The 20,857-nt window shown below is 36.8% G+C and overlaps 6 protein-coding genes and 1 long non-coding RNA gene across 13 annotated transcripts in view; 1 reads left to right on the forward strand and 6 right to left on the reverse strand.

Annotated features, from left to right (window-relative positions):
• The window catches only part of LOC135264112 (uncharacterized), a 247,325-nt gene that overhangs the window by 134,601 nt on the left and 91,867 nt on the right, over positions 1-20,857 (forward strand). Inside the window, exon 3 of one of the 6 annotated variants that reach the window (XR_010332608.1) lies at positions 16,374-16,469. The exons of 3 other annotated variants lie outside the window; for them this stretch is intronic. This is a non-coding gene — a long non-coding RNA (uncharacterized LOC135264112). Of the gene's footprint in view, positions 1-770; positions 1,190-3,756; positions 4,105-16,373; positions 16,470-20,857 lie in introns of those variants that run through there. 2 more of the 6 variants (XR_010332604.1, XR_010332607.1) reach the window with 2 other exon arrangements.
• On the reverse strand, positions 1,374-2,486 carry LOC135262490 (olfactory receptor 1-like). Its single transcript, XM_064349507.1, has one exon. It carries the CDS (start codon positions 2,361-2,363, stop codon positions 1,392-1,394), a length of 972 nt encoding a protein of 323 aa, XP_064205577.1. The 5' UTR covers positions 2,364-2,486; the 3' UTR covers positions 1,374-1,391.
• On the reverse strand, positions 4,376-6,121 carry LOC135262530 (olfactory receptor 1E1-like). The gene is made up of 2 exons (XM_064349544.1): positions 5,887-6,121; positions 4,376-5,405 (listed from the first exon to the last, which is right to left on the reverse strand). The coding sequence occupies exon 2, from the start codon at positions 5,345-5,347 to the stop codon at positions 4,376-4,378; it is 972 nt and encodes a 323-aa protein (XP_064205614.1). The 5' UTR covers positions 5,348-5,405; positions 5,887-6,121.
• Positions 6,848-9,470, reverse strand: LOC135262491 (olfactory receptor 1571-like). Of its 2 annotated transcripts, XM_064349508.1 has the most exons (3): positions 9,330-9,470; positions 8,875-8,939; positions 6,848-8,393 (listed from the first exon to the last, which is right to left on the reverse strand). In XM_064349508.1, the coding sequence occupies exon 3, from the start codon at positions 8,333-8,335 to the stop codon at positions 7,364-7,366; it is 972 nt and encodes a 323-aa protein (XP_064205578.1). In that variant the 5' UTR covers positions 8,336-8,393; positions 8,875-8,939; positions 9,330-9,470; the 3' UTR covers positions 6,848-7,363. The 2 variants fall into 2 exon arrangements, with proteins under 2 accessions (XP_064205578.1, XP_064205579.1); XM_064349509.1 differs by lacking the exon at positions 9,330-9,470 and having other exon boundaries at positions 8,875-9,307.
• LOC135262493 (olfactory receptor 52E4-like) lies at positions 10,339-12,611 on the reverse strand. The gene is made up of 2 exons (XM_064349510.1): positions 12,281-12,611; positions 10,339-11,368 (listed from the first exon to the last, which is right to left on the reverse strand). The coding sequence occupies exon 2, from the start codon at positions 11,308-11,310 to the stop codon at positions 10,339-10,341; it is 972 nt and encodes a 323-aa protein (XP_064205580.1). The 5' UTR covers positions 11,311-11,368; positions 12,281-12,611.
• On the reverse strand, positions 13,663-15,662 carry LOC135262531 (olfactory receptor 1E16-like). Its single transcript, XM_064349546.1, has 3 exons — positions 15,525-15,662; positions 15,091-15,147; positions 13,663-14,692 (listed from the first exon to the last, which is right to left on the reverse strand). The coding sequence occupies exon 3, from the start codon at positions 14,632-14,634 to the stop codon at positions 13,663-13,665; it is 972 nt and encodes a 323-aa protein (XP_064205616.1). The 5' UTR covers positions 14,635-14,692; positions 15,091-15,147; positions 15,525-15,662.
• Positions 18,737-20,307, reverse strand: LOC135262532 (olfactory receptor 1E16-like). The gene has a single exon (XM_064349547.1). The coding sequence runs from the start codon at positions 19,706-19,708 to the stop codon at positions 18,737-18,739; it is 972 nt and encodes a 323-aa protein (XP_064205617.1). The 5' UTR covers positions 19,709-20,307.

Here is a 20,857-nt window from a genome sequence, read left to right on the forward strand (position 1 = left end):
TATTACATACTCCTTGCATCTCTGCATCTGTTTCTGTTACGTTTGTATCACCTTACCCTTCAGTTTTAATAGAATATGCTGATAGTTTAATCGCAACCAAAATATGACAAAGAGAGCTTAAGGATGAAAAGTATCTATAAATAGTTTTTACACTGAAATATTTGACATCATACATTTTCTTTCAGAAATCCTCAAAGGGAAAGTTTTCAAATGCAATATATTTTGATACATTTTTTGAAAGATGGTGAAATTATTTTAGATTCAGTTTTCAGTTAGAATAATTGCCATGCGATTCAAGCTAAGCAGAAAAACGGCAGCTCTTTGAAATTATTAAATGAAGGGCTACATTAAGGTGTAGCTAATACTTACCAATAATTTTTTGTGCAAACTGCACAAACCAAAAATGTCAATGCATCCTTTTCTCATTTTGAAGACCTTTTCCTATTAGAAATCCAACTTACTTCGATGTTTGTCTTTCAGAAGATGTATGTCCTTGAACTTGGTGATAGTTTAGTTGGAAATGACTGTGGAGAGTCAAAGTGTTCATTGTTCTTATATCCCTAAGTGTTGACACAGAACATTACACCAAGGGAACAGGACACAAAAGAAGCACCCATGTGATATTAATGCAACATGACGCAACAATAGCAATTGATTTTGTGTTCCATGTTCTGGATTATTTATTTATAAATGGTTTGTTTGTATCTATGTTTGGAGCCTCACTCATAGGATCAGGGCTGTGGCATGACTTATTTATTTTCCTCTTGCAGTGCCACCTGTGGGCGAAAGGTCTCAAAAAGTAGAATGCTGCCTCAGACGCAAATCTTACACATGTATGCCCAGTTTCATAATAATGAATTTGGTGAAGCTCAGCCTAACGGCCTAGGATTAGATTGCAAAAGCTGGTTCATTATTAATGTGAATTATAATGAGTCTGTGAATGCCACTGCAGGTTGCCTTAGCTCCCTTAGGATGTTTACTCCTCAGTACAGTGATCCTCAGTTCTGTCTGCAGTGCCTGCTGGCTTTCTTTTCCACCTTAAAGACAGCAACCATTTTAGGCCTAAGAAACCAAGTGAGGTGTTTTATTTGTGCAATTAACTGCTTTAATCGATCTATAAAGTGAGTCGCAATGAAAAATAAAACATTTGAGGCTTATATACTCCTATTGAAAGAGAGTGCCTCAAACGTGTTTTTGTACATTTTACCCATTTAATAAAAAGCACTATCTATTACTGTACTTATTGAACGGTTTGTCATTTATATTGATCACTGCGTTCCAGTTCATTGGATTCAGTTTAATTGCTCTTACAGGTCACAGTTGAGTGGAGAGTTCAAAATGATGAACACAGTCAAAATTGCTAGTCAGTCATTTGTGATTAAAACATTTACTCATTTATTCCTTACAGCAAAGTGTATTTTCTTTCTTCTGTACAGCTTTTTAATGGATTCTGTGAATTCCTCTGTCTTCAGAGAGTAAATGATTGGATTCAGCATTGGTGGCAAGACAGTCGTCAGTGACATGTTCACAATCCTGGTGTTCAGTTCAATGGTGGAGCTCATTGCATAGGTGATACATATAGGAAGATAAAACACACCCACCAAGATCAAATGAGAGGTGCAGGTCTTCATGGCTTTGAGGCGATCAGAGGCTTCTGAAATTTTAAATAATGCTCTGGCTATACAAATATATGTACCTGTGATAAACAGTACCGGTAACCACAGAATTATAACAGGATGCGTCCAGTTCATCACAGCACTTGGAGGGTTGTCATCGCATGCCAAAAGTAGTACAGCTCCATGATCACAAAAAAAGCTGTTTACCACAATAGATTTGCAGAATGATACTCCACTGATAAAAATCACACCGATGAGACCAGCCAGTCCTGCAAAACTCCATAATATCGCTATCATCACCAACATTGATTTACTAGTCACTATCTCTTTATATCTCAGCGGAAAGCATATCGCAACGAATCTATCATAGGATAGAGCAGTGAGAGTGAAAGACTGCACAAAGAGAAACCAAAAAACAAAGAACATACTAGTAAAGCAGGCCTTGTAGGAGATTAAATGTGATTTAAACAGTAAGGTGTCAATCATCTGAGGAACAAGTGCAGTGCTTCCACATAAGTCAGACAAAGCCAAATTAAAAACGACAATGTATTTTGGAGTGTGGAGACAGTTGACAGTGTAAATCATAAACATGACAAAGGCATTTCCTAGTAGACTCAGAGCATAAACAAAGCACAAGAAGACATAGTAGTAGTTTGCATGGGGAATACCGGCAAAACCACTTATGAAAAAGAACTCAGGATGAACAATAGTGGCGTTAATGAAGGAGGTTGAATTCAGGGGGCTCATCGCAGGTTTGTTTGCTCCTCGCTGTTTCTCACCCCCTGAAAAACCAGTTCTTTAGGACCTGACAAACAAATATGGGTTAACCTACAGAAATGAATTCCTGAAACACAACAAAGTTCACAACGTGCCGTTTATAAAAGTTTTAGCTAAAGAAACCACAGAAGATCAGATTTATTAGAAATTATTAAATTATTGAATCAATGTATATTGTGTGTCTCCAAAAAATGAACAATAGATGGAATTATAAGGCTTCATTCCATGCATTAATCAGTGAATGAAAAGTACATCGTACTTTCAATGAACAATTTGTGACTTCATAGAACACACAAAAATCATGTTACAGTAGGTAACCTGTTTATGTGTAGGGGGCTCTCGGTACCCAAGCAGATGTACCTTTTGCCCTATATGCCCAACGTGTCCCTTTTGATTTGATTTTAAAAAATTAAAATTTCTGTTTTTTTTGTTCCTGTCACTAATGTTCATTCAATCATTTTGGTAAATGATGTTCTGTACAATACCTAGGTGTCTTAAATCAGTTTTACCTGGTTAATTGGACCCTTTTGTCACATTGATCACTAGAACCTCAAAAGGTCTCTGTAGCACAGCTCTGCAGAAGATTTAACAATCATATTACATACTCATTACATCTCTGCATCTGTTTCTGTTACATTTGTATCACCTTACCCTTCAGTTTTAATAGAATATGCTGATAGTTTAATCGCAACCGAAATCTGACAGAGAGCTTAACGATGAAAAGTATCTATAAATAGCTTTTACACTGAAATATTTGACATCATACATTTTCTTTCAGAAATCCTCAAAGGGAAAATTTTCAAATGCAATATATTTTGATAAATTTTTTGAAAGATGGTGAAATTATTTTAGATTCAGTTTTCAGTTAGAATAATTGCCATGCGATTCAAGCTAAGCAGAAAAACGGCAGCTCTTTGAAATTATTAAATGAAGGGCTACATTAAGGTGTAGCTAATACTTACCAATAATCCTTTTTGCAAACTGCACAAACCAAAAATGTCAATGCATCCTTTTCTCATTTTGAAGACCTTTTCCTATTAGGAATCCAACTTACTTCGATGTTTCTCTTTCAGAAGATGTATGTCCTTGAACTTGGTGATAGATCAGGTGGAAATGACTGTGGAGAGTTAAAGTGTTCATTGTTCTTATATCCCTAAGTGTTGACACAGAACATTACACCAAGGGAACAGGACACAAAAGAAGCACCCATGTGATATTAATTCAACATGACGCAACAATAGTAACTGATTTTGTGTTCCATGTTCTGGATTATTTATTTATAAATGGTTTGTTTGTATCTACATTTGGAGCCTCACTCATAGGATCAGGGCTGTGGCATGACTTATTTATTTTCCTCTTGCAGTGCCACCTGTGGGCGAAAGGTCTCCAAAAGTAGAATGCTGCCTCAGACGCAAATCTTACACATGTATGCCCAGTTTTATGATGATGAATTTGGTGAAACTCAGCCTAACGGCCTAGGATTAGATTGCAAAAGCTGGTTCATTATTAATGTGAATTATAATGAGTCTGTGAATGCCACTGTCTGTTGCCTTAGCTCCCTTAGGATGTTTACTCCTCAGTACAGTGATCCTCAGTTCTGTCTGCAGTGCCTGCTGGCTTTCTTTTCCACCTTAAAGACAGCAACCCTTTTAGGCCTACGAAACCAAGTGAGGTGTTTTATTTGTGCAATTAACTGCTTTAATCGATCTATAAAGTGAGTCGCAATGAAAAATAAAACATTTGAGGCTTATATACTCCTATTGAAAGAGTGCCTCAAACGTGTTTTTGTACATTTTACCCATTTAATAAAAAGCACTATTTATTACTGTACTTATTGAACGGTTTCTCATTTATATTGATCACTGCGTTCCAGTTTATTGGATTCAATTTAATTGCTCTTACAGCTCACAGTTGAGTGGAGAGTTCAAAATGATGAACACAGTCAAAATTGCTAGTGAGTCATTTGTGATTAAAACATTTATTCATTTATTCCTTACAGCAAAGTGTATTGTCTTTCTTCTGTACAGCTTTTTAATGGATTCTGTGAATTCCTCTGTCTTCAGAGAGTAAATGATTGGATTCAGCATTGGTGGCAAGACAGTCGTCAGTGACATGTTCACAATCCTGGTGTTCAGTTCAATGGTGGAGCTCATTGCATAGGTGATGCATATAGGAAGATAAAACACACCCACCAAGATCAAATGAGAGGTGCAGGTCTTCATGGCTTTGAGGCGATCAGAGGCTTCTGAAATTTTAAATAATGCTCTGGCTATACAAATATATGTACCTGTGATAAAAAGTACCGGTAACCACAGAATTGTAACAGGATGTGTCCAGTTGATCACAGCACTTGGAGGGTTGTCATCGCATGCCAAAAGTAGTACAGCTCCATGGTCACAGAAAAAGCTGTTTACCACAATAGATTTGCAGAATGATACTCCACTGATAAAAATCACACCGATGAGACCAGCCAGTCCTGCAAAACTCCATAATATCGCTATCATCACCAACATTGATTTACTAGTCACTATCTCATTATATCTCAGTGGAAAGCATATCGCAACGAATCTATCATAGGATAGAGCAGTGAGAGTGAAAGACTGCACAAAGAGAAACCAAAAAACAAAGAACATACTAGTAAAGCAGGCCTTGTAGGAGATTAAATGTGATTTAAACAGTAAGGTGTCCATCATCTGAGGAACAAGTGCAGTGCTTCCACATAAGTCAGACAAAGCCAAATTAAAAACGACAATGTATTTTGGAGTGTGGAGACAGTTCACAGTGTAAATCATAAACATGACAAAGGCATTTCCTAGTAGACTCAGAGCATAAACAAAGCACAAGAAGACATAGTAGTAGTTTGCATGGGGAATACCGGCAAAACCACTTATGAAAAAGAACTCAGGACGAACAATAGTGGCGTTAATGAAGGAGGTTGAATTCCGGGGGCTCATCGCAGGTTTGCTTGCTCCTCGCTGTTTCTCACCCCCTGAAAAACCAGTTCTTTAGGACCTGACAAACAAATATGGGTTAACCTACAGAAATGAATTCCTGAAACACAACAAAGTTCACAACGTGCCGTTTATAAAAGTTTTAGCTAAAGAAACCACAGAAGATCAGATTTATTAGAAATTATTAAATTATTGAATCAATGTATATTGTGTGTCTCCAAAAAAAAAACAATAGATGGAATTATAAGCCTTCATTCCATGCATTAATCAGTGAATGAAAAGTACATCGTACTTTCAATGAACAATTTGTGACTTCATAGAACACACAAAAATCATGTTACAGTAGGTAACCTGTTTATGTGTAGGGGGGCTCTCGGTACCCAAGCAGATGTACCTTTTGCCCTATATGCCCAACGTGTCCCTTTGATTTGATTTTTAAAAATTAAAATTTCTATTTTTTTTGTTCCTGTCACTAATGTTCATTCAATCATTTTGGTAAATTATGTTCTGTACAATACCTAGGTGTCTTAAATAAGTTTTACCTGGTTTATTGGACCCTTTTGTCACATTGATCACTAGAACCTCAAAAGGTCTCTGTAGCACAGCTCTGCAGACAATTTAACAATCATATTACATACTCCTTACATTTCTGCATCTGTTTCTGTTACGTTTGTATCACCTTACCCTTCAGTTTTAATAGAATATGCTGATAGTTTAATCGCAACCGAAATCTGACAAAGAGAGCTTAACGATGAAAAGTATCTATAAATAGCTTTTACACTGAAATATTTGACATCATACATTTTCTTTCAGAAATCCTCAAACGGAAAATTTTCAAATGCAATATATTTTGATACATTTTTTGAAAGATGGTGAAAGTATTTTAGATTCAGTTTTCAGTTAGAATAATTGCCATGCGATTCAAGCTAAGCAGAAAAACGGCAGCTCTTTGAAATTATTAAATGAAGGGCTACATTAAGGTGTAGCTAATACTTACCAATAATCCTTTATGCAAACTGCACAAACCAAAAATGTCAATGCATCCTTTTCTCATTTTGAAGACCTTTTCCTATTAGGAATCCAACTTAGTTCGATGTTTCTCTTTCAGAAGATGTATGTCCTTGAACTTGGTGATAGTTTAGTTGGAAATGACTGTGGAGAGTCAAAGTGTTCATTGTTCTTATATCCCTAAGTGTTGACACAGAACATTACACCAAGGGAACTGGACACAAAAGAAGCACCCATGTGATATTAATGCAACATGACGCAACAATAGCAATTGATTTTGTGTTCCATGTTCTGGATTATGTTTTTTATAAACGTTTTGTTTGTATCTACATTTGGAGCCTCACTCATAGGATCAGGGCTGTGGCATGACTTATTTATTTTCCTCTTGCAGTGCCACCTGTGGGCGAAAGGTCTCCAAAAGTAGAATGCTGCCTCAGACGCAAATCTTACACATGTATGCCCAGTTTTATGATGATGAATTTGGTGAAGCTCAGCCTAACGGCCTAGGATTAGATTGCAAAAGCTGGTTCATTATTAATGTGAATTATAATGAGTCTGTGAATGCCACTGCAGGTTGCCTTAGCTCCCTTAGGATGTTTACTCCTCAGTACAGTGATCCTCAGTTCTGTCTGCAGTGCCTGCTGGCTTTCTTTTCCACCTTAAAGACAGCAACCCTTTTAGGCCTAAGAAACCAAGTGAGGTGATTTATTTGTGCAATTAACTGCTTTAATCGATCTATAAAGTGAGTCGCAATGAAAAATAAAACATTTGAGGCTTATGTACTCCTATTGAAAGAGAGTGCCTCAAACGTGTTTTTCTACATTTTACCCGTTTAATCAAAAGCACTATTTATTACTGTACTTATTGAACGGCTTGTCATTTATATTGATCACTGTGTTCCAGTTTATTGGATTCAATTTAAGTGCTCTTACAGTTCACAGTTTAGTGGAGAGTTCAATAAAATGAACACCGTCAAATTGCTAGTAGGTCATTTGTAATTAAAACATTTATTCATTTGTTCCTTACAACAAAGTGTATAATCTTTCTTCTGTACAGCTTTTTAATGGATTCTGTGAATTCCTCTGTCTTCAGAGAGTAAATGATTGGATTCAGCATTGGTGGCAAGACAGCCGCCAGAGACATGTTTACTATCCAGGCGTTCAGTTGAATGGCAGAGCTCATTGCATAGGTGATACATATAGGAAGATAAAACACACTCACCAAGATCAAATGAGAGCTACAGGTCTTCATGGCTTTGAGGCGCTCAGAGGCTTCTGAAATTTTAAATAACGCTCTGGCTATACAAATATATGTACCTGTGATAAAAAGTACCGGAAACCATAGAATTATAACAGGATGTGTCCAGTTCATCACAGCTCTTGGAGTGTCATCATCGCATGCCAAAAGGTGTATGGGTCCAAGATCACAGAAATAGCTGTTTACCACAATGGATTTGCAGAATGATACTCTGCTGATAAATATCACAGGTAATAGAGTGGCAAATCCTGAAAACATCCATATAATGGCTGTGATCACCAACACTGATTTACTAGTCACAATCTCATTATATCTCAGTGGTAAGCATATAGCAACAAATCTATCATAGGACAGAACTGTGAGAGTGAAAGATTGCATAGCAGTAAAAGCAAAAACAAAAAACGAATTAGTCAAACAGGCCCCGTAGGAGATTAAATGTGATTTAAACAGCAAGGTGTCAATCATCTGAGGAACAAGTGCGGTGCTTCCACACAAGTCAGACACAGCCAAATTAAAAACGACAATGTATTTTGGAGTGTGGAGACGGTGGACAGTGTAAATCACAAACATGACAAAGGCATTTCCTAGTAGACTCAGAGCATAAACAAAGCACAAGAAGACATAGTAGTAGTTTGCATGGGGAATACCGGCAAAACCACTTATGAAAAAGAACTCAGGACGAACAATAGTGGCATTAATGAAGGAGGTTGAATTCAGGGGGCTCATCGCAGGTTTGCTTGCTCCTCGCTGTTTCTCACCCCCTGAAAAACCAGTTCTTTAGGACCTGACAAACAAATATAGGTAAACCTACAGAAATGAATTCCTGAAACACAACAAAGTTCACAACGTGCCGTTTATAAAAGTTTTAGCTAAAGAAACCACAGAACATCAGATTTATTAGAAATTATTAAATTATTGAATCAATGTATATTGTGTGTCTCCAAAAAATAAACAATAGATGGAATTATAAGGCTTCATTCCATGCATTAATCAGTGAATGAAAAGTACATCGTACTTTCAATTAACAATTTGTGACTTCATAGAACACACAAAAAGCATATTACAGTAGGTAACCTGTTTATGTGTAGGGGGGCTCTCGGTACCCAAGCAGATGTACCTTTTGCCCTATATGCCCAACGTGTCCCTTTGATTTGATTTTCAAAAATTAAAATTTCTGTTTTTTTTGTTCCTGTCACTAATGTTCATTCAATCATTTTGGTAAATTATATTCTGTACAATAACTAGGTGTCTTAAACAAGTTTTACCTGGTTTATTGCACCCTTTTGTCACATTGAGCTCCTGACCCTCAAAAGGTCTCTGTAGCACAGCTCTGCAGAAGATTTAACAATCATGTTACATACTCCTTACATCTCTGCATCTGTTTCTGTTACGTTTGTTTCACTGTACCCATCAGTTTTAATAGAATATGCTGATAGTTTAATCGCAACCGAAGTCTGACAAAGAGAGCTTAATGATGAACAGTATCTATAAATAGCTTTTACACTGAAATATTTGACATTATACATTTTATTTCAGAAATCCTCAAAGGGAAAGTTTTCAAATGCAATATATTTTGATACATTTTTTGAAGGATGGTGAAATTATTTTAGATTCAGTTTTCAGTTAGAATAATTGCCATGCGATTCAAGCTAAGCAGAAAAACGGCAGCTCTTTGAAATTATTAAATGAAGGGCTACATTAAGGTGTAGCTAATACTTACCAATAATTTTTTTTGCAAACTGCACAAACCAAAAATGTCAATGCATCCTTTTCTCATTTTGAAGACCCTTTCCTATTAGAAATCCAACTTACTTCGATGTTTGTCTTTCAGAAGATGTATGTCCTTGAACTTGATGATAGTTTAGTTGGAAATGACTGTGGAGAGTCAAAGTGTTCATCGTTGTTCTTATATCCCTAAGTGTTGACACAGAACATTACACCAAGGGAACAGGACACAAAAGTAGCACCCATGTGATATTAATGCAACATGACGCAACGATAGTACCTGATTTTGTGTTCCATGTTCTGGATTATTTATTTATAAATGGTTTGTTTGTATCTACATTTGGAGCCTCACTCATAGGATCAGGGCTGTGGCATGACTTATTTATTTTCCTCTTGCAGTGCCACCTGTGGGCGAAAGGTCTCCAAAAGTAGAATGCTGCCTCAGACGCAAATCTTACACATGTATGCCCAGTTTTATGATGATGAATTTGGTGAAGCTCAGCCTAACGGCCTAGGATTAGATTGCAAAAGCTGGTTCATTATTAATGTGAATTATAATGAGTCTGTGAATGCCACTGTGGGTTGCCTTAGCTCCCTTAGGATGTTTACTCCTCAGTACAGTGATCCTCAGTTCTGTCTGCAGTGCCTGCTGGCTTTCTTTTCCACCTTAAAGACAGCAACCCTTTTAGGCCTAAGAAACCAAGTGAGGTGATTTATTTGTGCAATTAACTGCTTTAATTGATTTATATAGCGAGTCGCCATGAAAAATATATACTCTTATTCAAAGAGAGTGCCTCAAACGTGTTTTTGTACATTTTACCCATTTTATAAAAAGCACTATTTATTACTGTACTTATTGAACGGTTTCTCATTTATATTGATCACTGCGTTCCAGTTTATTGGATTCAATTTAATTGCTCTTACAGCTCACAGTTGAGTGGAGAGTTCAAAATAATGAACACAGTCAATATTGCTAGTGAGGCATTTGTGATTAAAACATTTATTCATTTATTACTTACAGTAAAGTTTATCTTGTTTCTTCTGTACAGCTTTTTAATGGATTCTGTGAATTCCTCTGTCTTCAGAGAGTAAATGATCGGATTCAGCATTGGTGGCAAGACAGTGGTCAGAGACATGTTAACAATCCAGGCATTTGGTGGTATGGCTGAGCCCATTGCATAGGTGATGCATATAGGAAAATAAAACACACTCACCAAGATCAAATGAGAGGTGCAGGTTTTCATGGCTTTGAGGCGCTCAGAAGCATCTGCAATTTTAAATAACGCTCTGGCTATACAAATATATGTGCCTGTGATAAACAGTACCGGAACCCAGAGAATTAAAACCGAATCCATCTTATTTATCACAGCACTTGGATTGTTGTCATCGCATGCCAATAGTGTTACGGCTCCATGATCACAGAAAAAGCTGTTTACCACATTGGATTTGCAGAATGACAGTCTGTTTATAACAAACAGAGATTTGAGAATTACCATTCCTGAAAGAATCCATAATATGGTTGTGATCACCAACATTGATTTATTAGTGACAATCTCATAGTACCTTAGCGGAAAGCATATAGCAACAAATCTATCATAGGACAGAAACATGAGGGTGAAAGACTGCATATTGAGACACCCAAAAACAAAAAACATATTAGTCAAGCAGCCCTCGTAGGAGATTAAATGTGATTTAAACAGCAAGGTGTCAATCATCTGAGGAACAACTGCAGTGCTTCCACACAAGTCAGTCACAGCCAAATTAAAAACGACAATGTATTTTGGAGTGTGAAGACTGTGGTCAGTGTAAATCACAAACATGACAAAGGCATTTCCTAGTAGACTCGCTACATAAACAAAGCCCAAGAAAACATAATAGTAGTTTGCGTGGGGAATACCGGCAAAACCGCTTATGTAAAAGAATTCGGGACGCACAATAGTGGCGTTAAACAAGGAGGGTGAATTCAGGGGACTCATCGCAGGTTTGTTTGCTCTTCACGGTTTCTCACCCCCTGAAAAACCAGTCCTTCAGGATCTGAAAATTAAAAAAAATTGGTTAACTTAATGTAATGAATTCCTGAAACACAACAAATTAACAATGTGTAGTTAATCAAATATTCAGCTACAGAAACCACGGTAGCTCAGAATTATTAGTAATTATTCATTTTTGAATTAATGGATCTTGTGTGCCTCAAACAAAAAAATATAAATGAAACAAAAGAAAATAAAAAAAAATTCCCAGGCTTCAATCAATCAATTCTAAGTTATCATACTTTCAGTGAACAATCTGTGACTTCACAGAACACAGACAAATCATGTTCCAATGTAGGGGGGCCCTTGGAACCTCAGCCTTTTCACCTTTTTACCCACGTTGCCCTTTGATTTGACATAAAATATTACAATGTCTATTTTTATTGTTCCTTTCACTAATGTTCATTCATTGAATTTGGTGAATTATATTCTGTAGAGTAGCTAGCTGTCTTAAATCAGTTTTACCTGGTTTATTGTGGTCTTTTCTCAATTTGAGCACCTGACCCTCAAAAGTTCTCTGTAGCACAGCTCTGCATAACGCGTAACAATCATGTTGCATACTCGTTACATCTCTACATTTTTTTCTGTTACGTTTGCATCACTGTACCCTTCTGTTTTAAATGAATATGCCGATAATTTAAGCACAAAGTAAACCTGTCAAGGAGAGCTTAATGATGAACAATGTCTGTAAATTATCTTTACACTGAAATGCTTGACTTTATGCAATTTCTCACAGAGATAATCAGCAGCAAAAGATCCTTGATGCAATATATTAACTTTTTTTAAAGTCTGAAAAATTATTTTAGATTCAGTTTTCAGTTAGAATAATTGCCATGCAATTCAAGCTAAGCAGAAAAAGGGCACCTCTTTGAAATAAACAAATGAAGGACTACATTAAGGTGTAGCTAATACTTACCAATAATTTTTTGCAAAATGTCAATGCATCCGTATCTCTTTTAGAAGACCTCTTTTTCTTTAAGGAAACCAATGTACTTTGATGTTTCTGTTTTAGAGGATGTGTGTTCTTGATAGCTCTGTTGAAAAAGACTGGAGAAACAGAGCATGCAGTGTTGTTCTTATATCCTGGAGTGCTGACAGAAAACATTACACCATGGGAACAGAACATTAAAAAAAATAAAATAAAAAAAAACGCTCATGTGATATCCATGCAACATGATGTAACGATAGCGATTGATTTTGTATTCCTTGTTTGGGGTTATTTATTTATTAATAGTTTGTTCGTTTCTTTGTTTGGAGCCTCACTCTTCGGTCTGGGCCTATTGCATGACTGTGAATATTTCAGGTTTGTGTATATGCGTGAGCTTGAAACATTGTGCGCATAATATGTGAAATGGATGTTTATTGGATGTTTATTTGTAATGTTACATCCAGCATTGAGATAGTGACACACCGAGAAAAAATAAAAAGAGAATTAATAGAATAATTACCATAGATTGGTTTCTGTTTGAGTACAGAAACAATAATTATAAATATAAGTGCAAGTGGTAATTAATGGGTTCTAAGCAGCATGTGATAATTATGATTTTTTTAGGTGAAGGGGTGTATTTGGTACATTTATTTTCAGTTTCTGCCCCAAAATGTGACATGGTATTTGCATTCTTAGAAGTCAAAATGCATACAATCTTGTGGATGACAGACATCCCAATGGAAGGAGGAGGAGAAATGGCGAGCTTTAGTGATGGGGTTCTTAATGGTCTTCTAGAAAGGCAGTGAAACTTAATGTTTCAAGGACTTAATGTTCCTGTTTGGCATGGACTATTGATATTTCCACGGAGGGCATCTGTAATAACCGTTTAACATGTCTGACGTGACTAAGCGTTTGTCTACACAGTGTCTGTGAATCCCACTGTAGGGTGCCTTAGCTCCCTTAGGATGTTTACTCCTCAGGACAGTGATCCTCAGTTCTGTCTGCAGTGCCTGCTGGCTTTCTTTTCCACCTTAAAATCAGCAACAATTTTAGGCCTAAGAAACCAAGTGAGGTGTTTTATTTGTGCAATCAACTGCTTTAATTGATCTATAAAGCGATTCGCAATGAAAAAAAAAGTATAAACTCCTGTTGAAAGAGAGTGGCTCAAATATGTTGTGTATATTTTACCCACCTAATAAAAAGCACAATTTATGCTGTTCTTATTGAACGGCTTGTCATTTATATTGATCACTGTGTTCCAGTTTATTGGATTCAATTTAAGTGCTCTTACAGTTCACAGTTTAGTGGAGCGTTCAATAAAATGATCACAGTCAAATTGCTAGTAGATAATTTGTGATTAAAACTTTTATTCATTTGTTCCTTACAACGAAGTGTTTAATCTTTCTTCTGTACAGCTTTTTAATGGATTCTGTGAATTCCTCTGTCTTCAGAGAGTAAATGATTGGATTCAGCATTGATGGCAAGACAGTAGTCAGAGACATGTTAACGATCCTGGCATTCAGTTGAATGGCTGAGCCCATTGCATAGGTGATACATATAGGAAGATAAAACACACTCACCAAGATCAAATGAGAGCTACAGGTCTTCATGGCTTTTAGGCGCTCAGAGGCTTCTGAAATTTTAAATAATGCTCTGGCTATACAAATATATGTACCTGTGATAAACAGTACCGGAAACCATAGAATTATAACAGGATGTGTCCAGGTCATCACAGCTCTTGGAGTGTCGTCATCGCATGCCAAAAGGTGTATGGGTCCAAGATCACAGAAATAGCTGTTTACCACAATGGATTTGCAGAATGATACTCTGCTGATAAATATCACAGGTATGAGATTGGCAAATCCTGAAAACATCCATATAATGGCTGTGATCACCAACACTGATTTACTAGTCACAATCTCATTATATCTCAGTGGATAGCATATAGCAACAAATCTATCATAGGACAAAACAGTGAGAGTGAAAGACTGCATAGCGATAAAAGCAAAAACAAAAAACGAATTAGTCAAACAGGCCTCGTAGGAGATTAAATGTGATTTAAACAGCGAGGTGTCAATCATCTGAGGAACAAGTGCGGTGCTTCCACACAAGTCAGACACAGCCAAATTAAAAACGACAATGTATTTTGGAGTGTGGAGACGGTGGTCAGTGTAAATCACAAACATGACAAAGGCATTTCCTAGTAGACTCAGAGCATAAACAAAGCACAAGAAGACATAGTAGTAGTTTGCATGGGAAATACCGGCAAAACCACTTATGAAAAAGAACTCAGGACGAACAATAGTGGCGTTAATGAAGGAGGTTGAATTCAGGGGGCTCATCGCAGGTTTGCTTGCTCCTCGCTGTTTCTCACCCCCTGAAAAACCAGTCCTTTAGGACCTGACAAACAAATATGGGTTAACCTACAGAAATGAATTCCTGAAACACAACAAAGTTCACAACGTGCCGTTTATAAAAGTTTTAGATAAAGAAACCACAGAAGCTCAGATTTGAATGAAATCAGTGAATGACAAAGTACATCGTACTTTCAATGAACAATTTGCGACTTCATAGAACACACAAAAATCATGTTACAGTAGGTAACCTGTTTTTGTGTAGGGGGGCTTTCGCTACCCAAGCAGATAGACCTTTTGCCCTATATGCCCAACGTGTCCCTTTGATTTGATTTTAAAAAAATAAAAATTTCTATTTTTTTTTGTTCCTGTCACTAATGTTCATTCATTCATTTTGGTAAATTATGTTCTGTACAATACCTAGGTGTCTTAAATAAGTTTTACCTGATGACTTTTGTCACATTGAGCTCCTGACCCTCAAAAGGTCTCTGTAGCACAGCTCTGCAGAAGATTTAACAATCATGTTACATACTCTTTACATATCTACATCTTTTTCTGTTACGTTTGTATCACTCTACCCTTCAGTTTTAATAGAATATGCTGATAGTTTAATCGCTACAGAAATCTGTCAGAGAGCTTAATGATGAACAGTATCTATGAATAGTTTTTACACTGAAATATTTTACATTTCTTTCAGAAATCCCCAAAGGGAAAGTTTTTTGATGCAATATATTCTGAGATTTTTTAAAACATGGTGAAATTATTTTAGATTCAATTTGCTGTTAGAATAACTGTCATGCGCTTTAAGCTAAGCAGAAAACGGCAGCTCTTTGAAATAAATAAATGAAGGACTACATTAAGGAGTAGCTAGTACTTACCAATAATTTTTTGCAAACTGCAGAGACGAATAATGTCAGTACATCCGTTTCTCATTTAGATTACCTCTTTTCATATTAGGAATCAAACGTTCTTCGATGTTTCTTTTTCAGAAGATGTACGTCCTTGATCTTTATGATAGGTCAGTCGGAAACGACTGTGGTGAGGCACAGTGTTCATTGTTGTTCTTATATCCCTCAGTGGTGACAGAACATTACACCCAAGGGAACAGGACACAAAAGAAAAGCCCATGTGATATTAATGCAACATGGTGCAACGATAGCGACAGATTTTGTGTTCCTTGTTTGGGATTATCTATTTATAAATGCTTTGTTTGTTTACATGTTTGGAGCCTTACTCTTAGGACCGGGGCTGTAGCATGACTGTGACTATTTCAGGTTTGTGTATGTATGCGTGAACTTGAAACATTGTACTGATAATATGTGAAATCGATGTTTATTGGACGTTTATTTCTGAGAGTTAAGTCCTGCATTCAGATCGTGAAACACTGGAGAAAAAAATGAATCGAACAGTTACCATGGATAAAATGGGAAAACTTTCTAATTGCAGTTTGAGTACAGAACCAATGATAATAATAATAATAATAATAATAATAAATATCACTGCAAGCGATAATTAATGGGGTCGAAGCAGCACGTGATAAATATGACTTTTTAAGCTGAAGTGGCACATGGGGGGGCTAAGAATTTTAGTCTCTGCCCCAAAATTTGACATGGTATTCCCAAGCTCAGAACTCAATGTGCATACAAGTTTTAGGATGATCAGCCATTTCTAAGCCTGTCACATGCCGACTGAGTGATGATTGGCTAATGGTGGCCATATTTTTGTAGGTATGACTTCATCATTGTACATTCAATGGGAGACTGATGACAGGACAGCATGCAAACTTTGAACCAGACTGTTCAAGCAATTGAGGAGTTGGAGGCATTTTTGTTTATTTTCCTCTTGCAGTGACACCTATTGTCAAAAGGTCACCAAATTTAGCATGCTGCCTCAGATGCAAATATTGCACATGTATGCCTAGTTTCATGATGATGCATTTGGTGAAGCTCAGCCTACCGTCTTAGAATTAGTCGGCAAATACTTGTTCATTATTAATGTAAATTATAAGATATCCCAATAAGCATAGCCAAAGATGCACACACTGAAAACTTTCATATTTGAAATAGTGCCCCCTAATGGTCGACTGATCCCAAAATGTACAAGTTCACACCATGTCAAGAGGTCAATATATGCATCAAGTTTCATGATGATCAGCAATTGCTAAGCCTGTCAAACGGCTGCTCATGTTTGTCCCCATCCCGGGCCAGATGAACAAGCCTTGGAGGACTTCCCTGCTCCCTGATGTTCCAGGGCCTCGTGATACAGCCACAACTCGTCCTCACGCTCGCTTGTGCCAGGATGTGTCACACCCCTTCACCTCCAATTGGTTCCTCGCTCCTGCGGCCATGGGCTGCCCCTTAATGCAGAGCCTCTCCCTTTTTCTCCACCACTTACGTTGTTCTGGTGGGGACTGTCACTGCTCCCCTCTCTGCGGGGGCTTCTCCAAGTGCACCCACTCAGCCAGAGCCTGCAGATAGACATCCCCTTGCTTGCTGCTGCTCCTTCCAATCCAGGTCCACCATGGTTTTGCCCCCCTGCACCAGGCTCACTGGTCCACCGTCCACTATTCAGGATTCACATTACCTTGACTATACTTAAGACTAAGCTGATAGTTCATTAGCTGCTGGCCCACCACTGTTTTGTGGCACTGGGCCGACCCATCTCCAGGTGCACCAGGGGGTCGTTGTTCAATTTCACTTCAGTTTTATTTGTGTAGTGCTGTTTGCCGAGACCTCACAAAGACGTTTGCAGATCAGTAAGGAAACAGAAACAGAGAAAACACCAAGCCTGGATCCCCAAATACTTTATATGGCCAAAGTACGTGGACACCTGACATCCATCATCTCATGAAATATTATGGGAATTAATTTGGAGTCGGTACACTCCTTGCTGCTCTTACTACTTCAGCTCTTCTGGGATGGCAGTATACTAGATGTTGGAGCATTGCTGCAGGAATTTGCTACTATTCAGCCAGAAGAGCATGAGTGAGGTTCGGCAATTGATTGGGCGATTGATTTATGCTTGATTTGAGTCTTTTATCTCAAATTTTACAGACATTCAAAATAAATCTTTTAGTTCTTATTTTCAGATTGAATTTACAATCTAAAAATATACAGACTAAATATACAACTTAATCTTTGAATCAGATTTTTGAAAATAAATAATTCATAAAAAATAAATAGTTAGCTTGTATCATTATTTTTTCAGAAGCGAATATTTAGTAAAATACATATAGTTAATTAAAATCTTAATTCTTTAACCTTTTTTATTAATACCTATATTTGTCATTTAACTTACTATTTATTTTACCACAAATCCTGTTTCAATTTATATATTTAGCATAAATCTTCTGCTCTAAATGTAATATTTAGCATTTATTTAAATCTAGGTTTTTATCGTAGCCGAAATATTACATTTCGCTGAAAGCTTATTTTATAACAAAGCTTTGTTAAAAATGTAAATATAAATGGCGAGCTTTAGTGATGGGATTCTTAATGGTCTTCTAGAAAGGCAGTGAAACTTAATGTTTCAAGGACTATATTCCTGTTTGGCATGGACTATTGATATTTCCACGGAGGGCATCTGTAATAACTGTTTATCATGTCTAACGTGACTAAACGTTTGTCTACACAGTGTCTGTGAATGCCACTGTGGGTTGCCTTAGCTCCCTTAGGATGTTTACTCCTCAGTACAGTGATCCTCGGTTCTGTCTGCAGTGCCTGCTGGCTTTCTTTTCTTCCTTAAAGACAGCAATCATTTTAGGCCTAAGAAACCAAGTGAGGTGATTTATTTGTGCAATCAACTGCTTTAATTGATCTATAAAGCCATTTGCAATAAAAAATATATATATATTTGAGGCTTATATACTCCCATTGAAAGAGAGTGCCTCAAACATGTTTTTGTACATTTTACTCATTTAATAAAAAGCACTATTTCTTACTGTACTTATTGAACTGCTTGTCGTTTATATTGATCACTGTGTTCCAGTGATTCAATTTAATTGCTCTTACAGTTCAGAGTTGAGTGGAGAGTTCAAAAAAATGAACACAGTCAAAATTGCTAGTCAGTCATTTGTGATTAAAACATTTATTCATTTATTCCTTACAGCAAAATTTATCTTGTTTCTTCGATAAAGCTTTTTAATGGATTCTGTGAATTCCTCTGTCTTCAGAGAGTAAATGATTGGATTCAGCATTGGTGGCAAGACAGCCGCCAGAGACATGTTCACAATCCTGGTGTTCAGTTGAATGGTGGAGCTCATTGCATAGGTGATACATATAGGAAGATAAAACACACCCACCAAGATCAAATGAGAGGTGCAGGTCTTCATGGCTTTGAGGCGCTCAGAGGCTTCTGAAATTTTAAATAAGGCTCTGGCTATACAGATATATGTACCTGTGATAAACAGTACCGGTAACCACAGAATTATAACAGGATGTGTCCAGTTTATCACAGCACTTGGAGGGTTGTCATCGCATGCCAAAAGTAGTACAGCTCCAGCATCACAGAAATAGCTGTTTACCACAATAGATTTGCAGAATGATACTCCACTGATAAAAATCACAGCCATGATAACAGCCATTCCTGGAAAAATCCATAATATCGCTATCATCACCAACATTGATTTACTAGTCACAATCTCATTATATCTCAGTGGAAAGCATATAGCAACAAATCTATCATAGGATAGAGCAGTGAGAGTGAAAGACTGCACAGAGAGAAACCAAAAAACAAAGAACATACTAGTAAAGCAGGCCTTGTGGGAGATTAAATGTGATTTAAACAGTAAGGTGTCAATCATCTGAGGAACAAGTGCGGTGCTTCCACACAAGTCAGACAAAGCCAAATTAAAAACAACAATGTATTTTGGACGGTGGAGACAGTTGACAGTGTAAATCATAAACATGATGAAAGAATTTCCCAATAGAGACAGAGCATAAACGAAGCACAAGAACACATAATAGTAGTTTGCGTGGGGAATACCGGAAAAACCACTTATGAAAAAGAACTCAAGACGCACAATAGTGGCGTTAGTAAAGGAATTTGAATTCAGGGGGCTCATCGCAGGTTTGTTTACTCCTGACACGGTTTCTCACTCCCTGAAAAAATTGACTTTTAGCACCTGAAAATAAAAAATAGGTTAGCCTACAAAAATTAATTTCTGAAACACAACAAAGTTCCCAATGTGCCGTTTATAACATATTTAGCTAAAGAAACTGCCGAAGCTCAGATTTATTAGAAATTAAATTATTGAATCAATGTATGTTGTGTCTCAAAAAAAAAAAAAAACAATAGATGGAATTATAAGCCTTCATTCCATGCATTAATCAGTGAATGAAAAGTACATCGTACTTTCAGTGAACAATTTGTGACTTCATACAACACGCAAAAAGCATATTACAGTAGGTAACCTGTTTATGTGTAGGGGGGCTCTCGGTACCCAAGCACATGTACCTTTTGCTCTATGTGCCCAACGTGCCCCTTTGATTTGATAAAAAATATTAGAATTTCTATTTTTATTGTTCCTGTCACTAATGTTCATTCAGTCATTTTGTTCATTTATATTCTGTACAATAACTAGGTGTCTTAAATCAGTTTTACCTGGATTATTGCACCCTTTTGTCACATTGAGCACCAGACACTCAAAAGGTCTCTGTAGCACAGCTCTGCAGAAGATTTAACAATCATGTTACATACTCATTACATATCTACATCTTTTTCTCTTACGTTTGTATCACCTTACCCTTCAGTTATAATAGAATATGCTGATAGTTTAATCGCAACCGAAATCTGACAAAGAGAGCTTAACGATGAACAGTATCTATAAATAGCTTTTGCACTGAAATATTTGACATCATACATTTTCTTTCAGAAATCCTCAAAGGGAAAGTTTTCAAATGCAATATATTTTGATACATTTTTTGAAAGATGGTGAAATTATTTTAGATTCAGTTTTCAGTTAGAATAATTGCCCTGCGATTCAAGCTAAGCAGAAGAAGGCAGCTCTTTGAAATTATTAAATGAAGGGCTACATTAAGGTGTGGCTAATACTTACCAATAATTTTTTTTGCAAACTGAGCAAACCAAAAATGTTAATGCATCCTTTTTCTCATTTTGAAGACCTTTTCCTATTAGGAATCCAACGTACTTCGATGTTTCTCTTTCAGAAGATGTATGTCCTTGAACTTGATGATAGTTCAGTTGGAAATGA

The sequence above is a fragment of the Anguilla rostrata genome, chromosome 9 (assembly GCF_018555375.3).
Source record: "Anguilla rostrata isolate EN2019 chromosome 9, ASM1855537v3, whole genome shotgun sequence".
Classification (NCBI taxonomy): Eukaryota; Metazoa; Chordata; class Actinopteri; order Anguilliformes; family Anguillidae; genus Anguilla; species Anguilla rostrata.

Excerpts from the sequence above, each read along its gene's own strand:
- LOC135262490 (XM_064349507.1), bottom strand. The coding sequence starts at position 2,363 with ATGAGCCCCCTGAATTCAACCTCCTTCATTAACGCCACTATTGTTCAT.
- LOC135262530 (XM_064349544.1), bottom strand. The coding sequence starts at position 5,347 with ATGAGCCCCCGGAATTCAACCTCCTTCATTAACGCCACTATTGTTCGT.
- LOC135262491 (XM_064349508.1), bottom strand. The coding sequence starts at position 8,335 with ATGAGCCCCCTGAATTCAACCTCCTTCATTAATGCCACTATTGTTCGT.
- LOC135262493 (XM_064349510.1), bottom strand. The coding sequence starts at position 11,310 with ATGAGTCCCCTGAATTCACCCTCCTTGTTTAACGCCACTATTGTGCGT.
- LOC135262531 (XM_064349546.1), bottom strand. The coding sequence starts at position 14,634 with ATGAGCCCCCTGAATTCAACCTCCTTCATTAACGCCACTATTGTTCGT.
- LOC135262532 (XM_064349547.1), bottom strand. The coding sequence starts at position 19,708 with ATGAGCCCCCTGAATTCAAATTCCTTTACTAACGCCACTATTGTGCGT.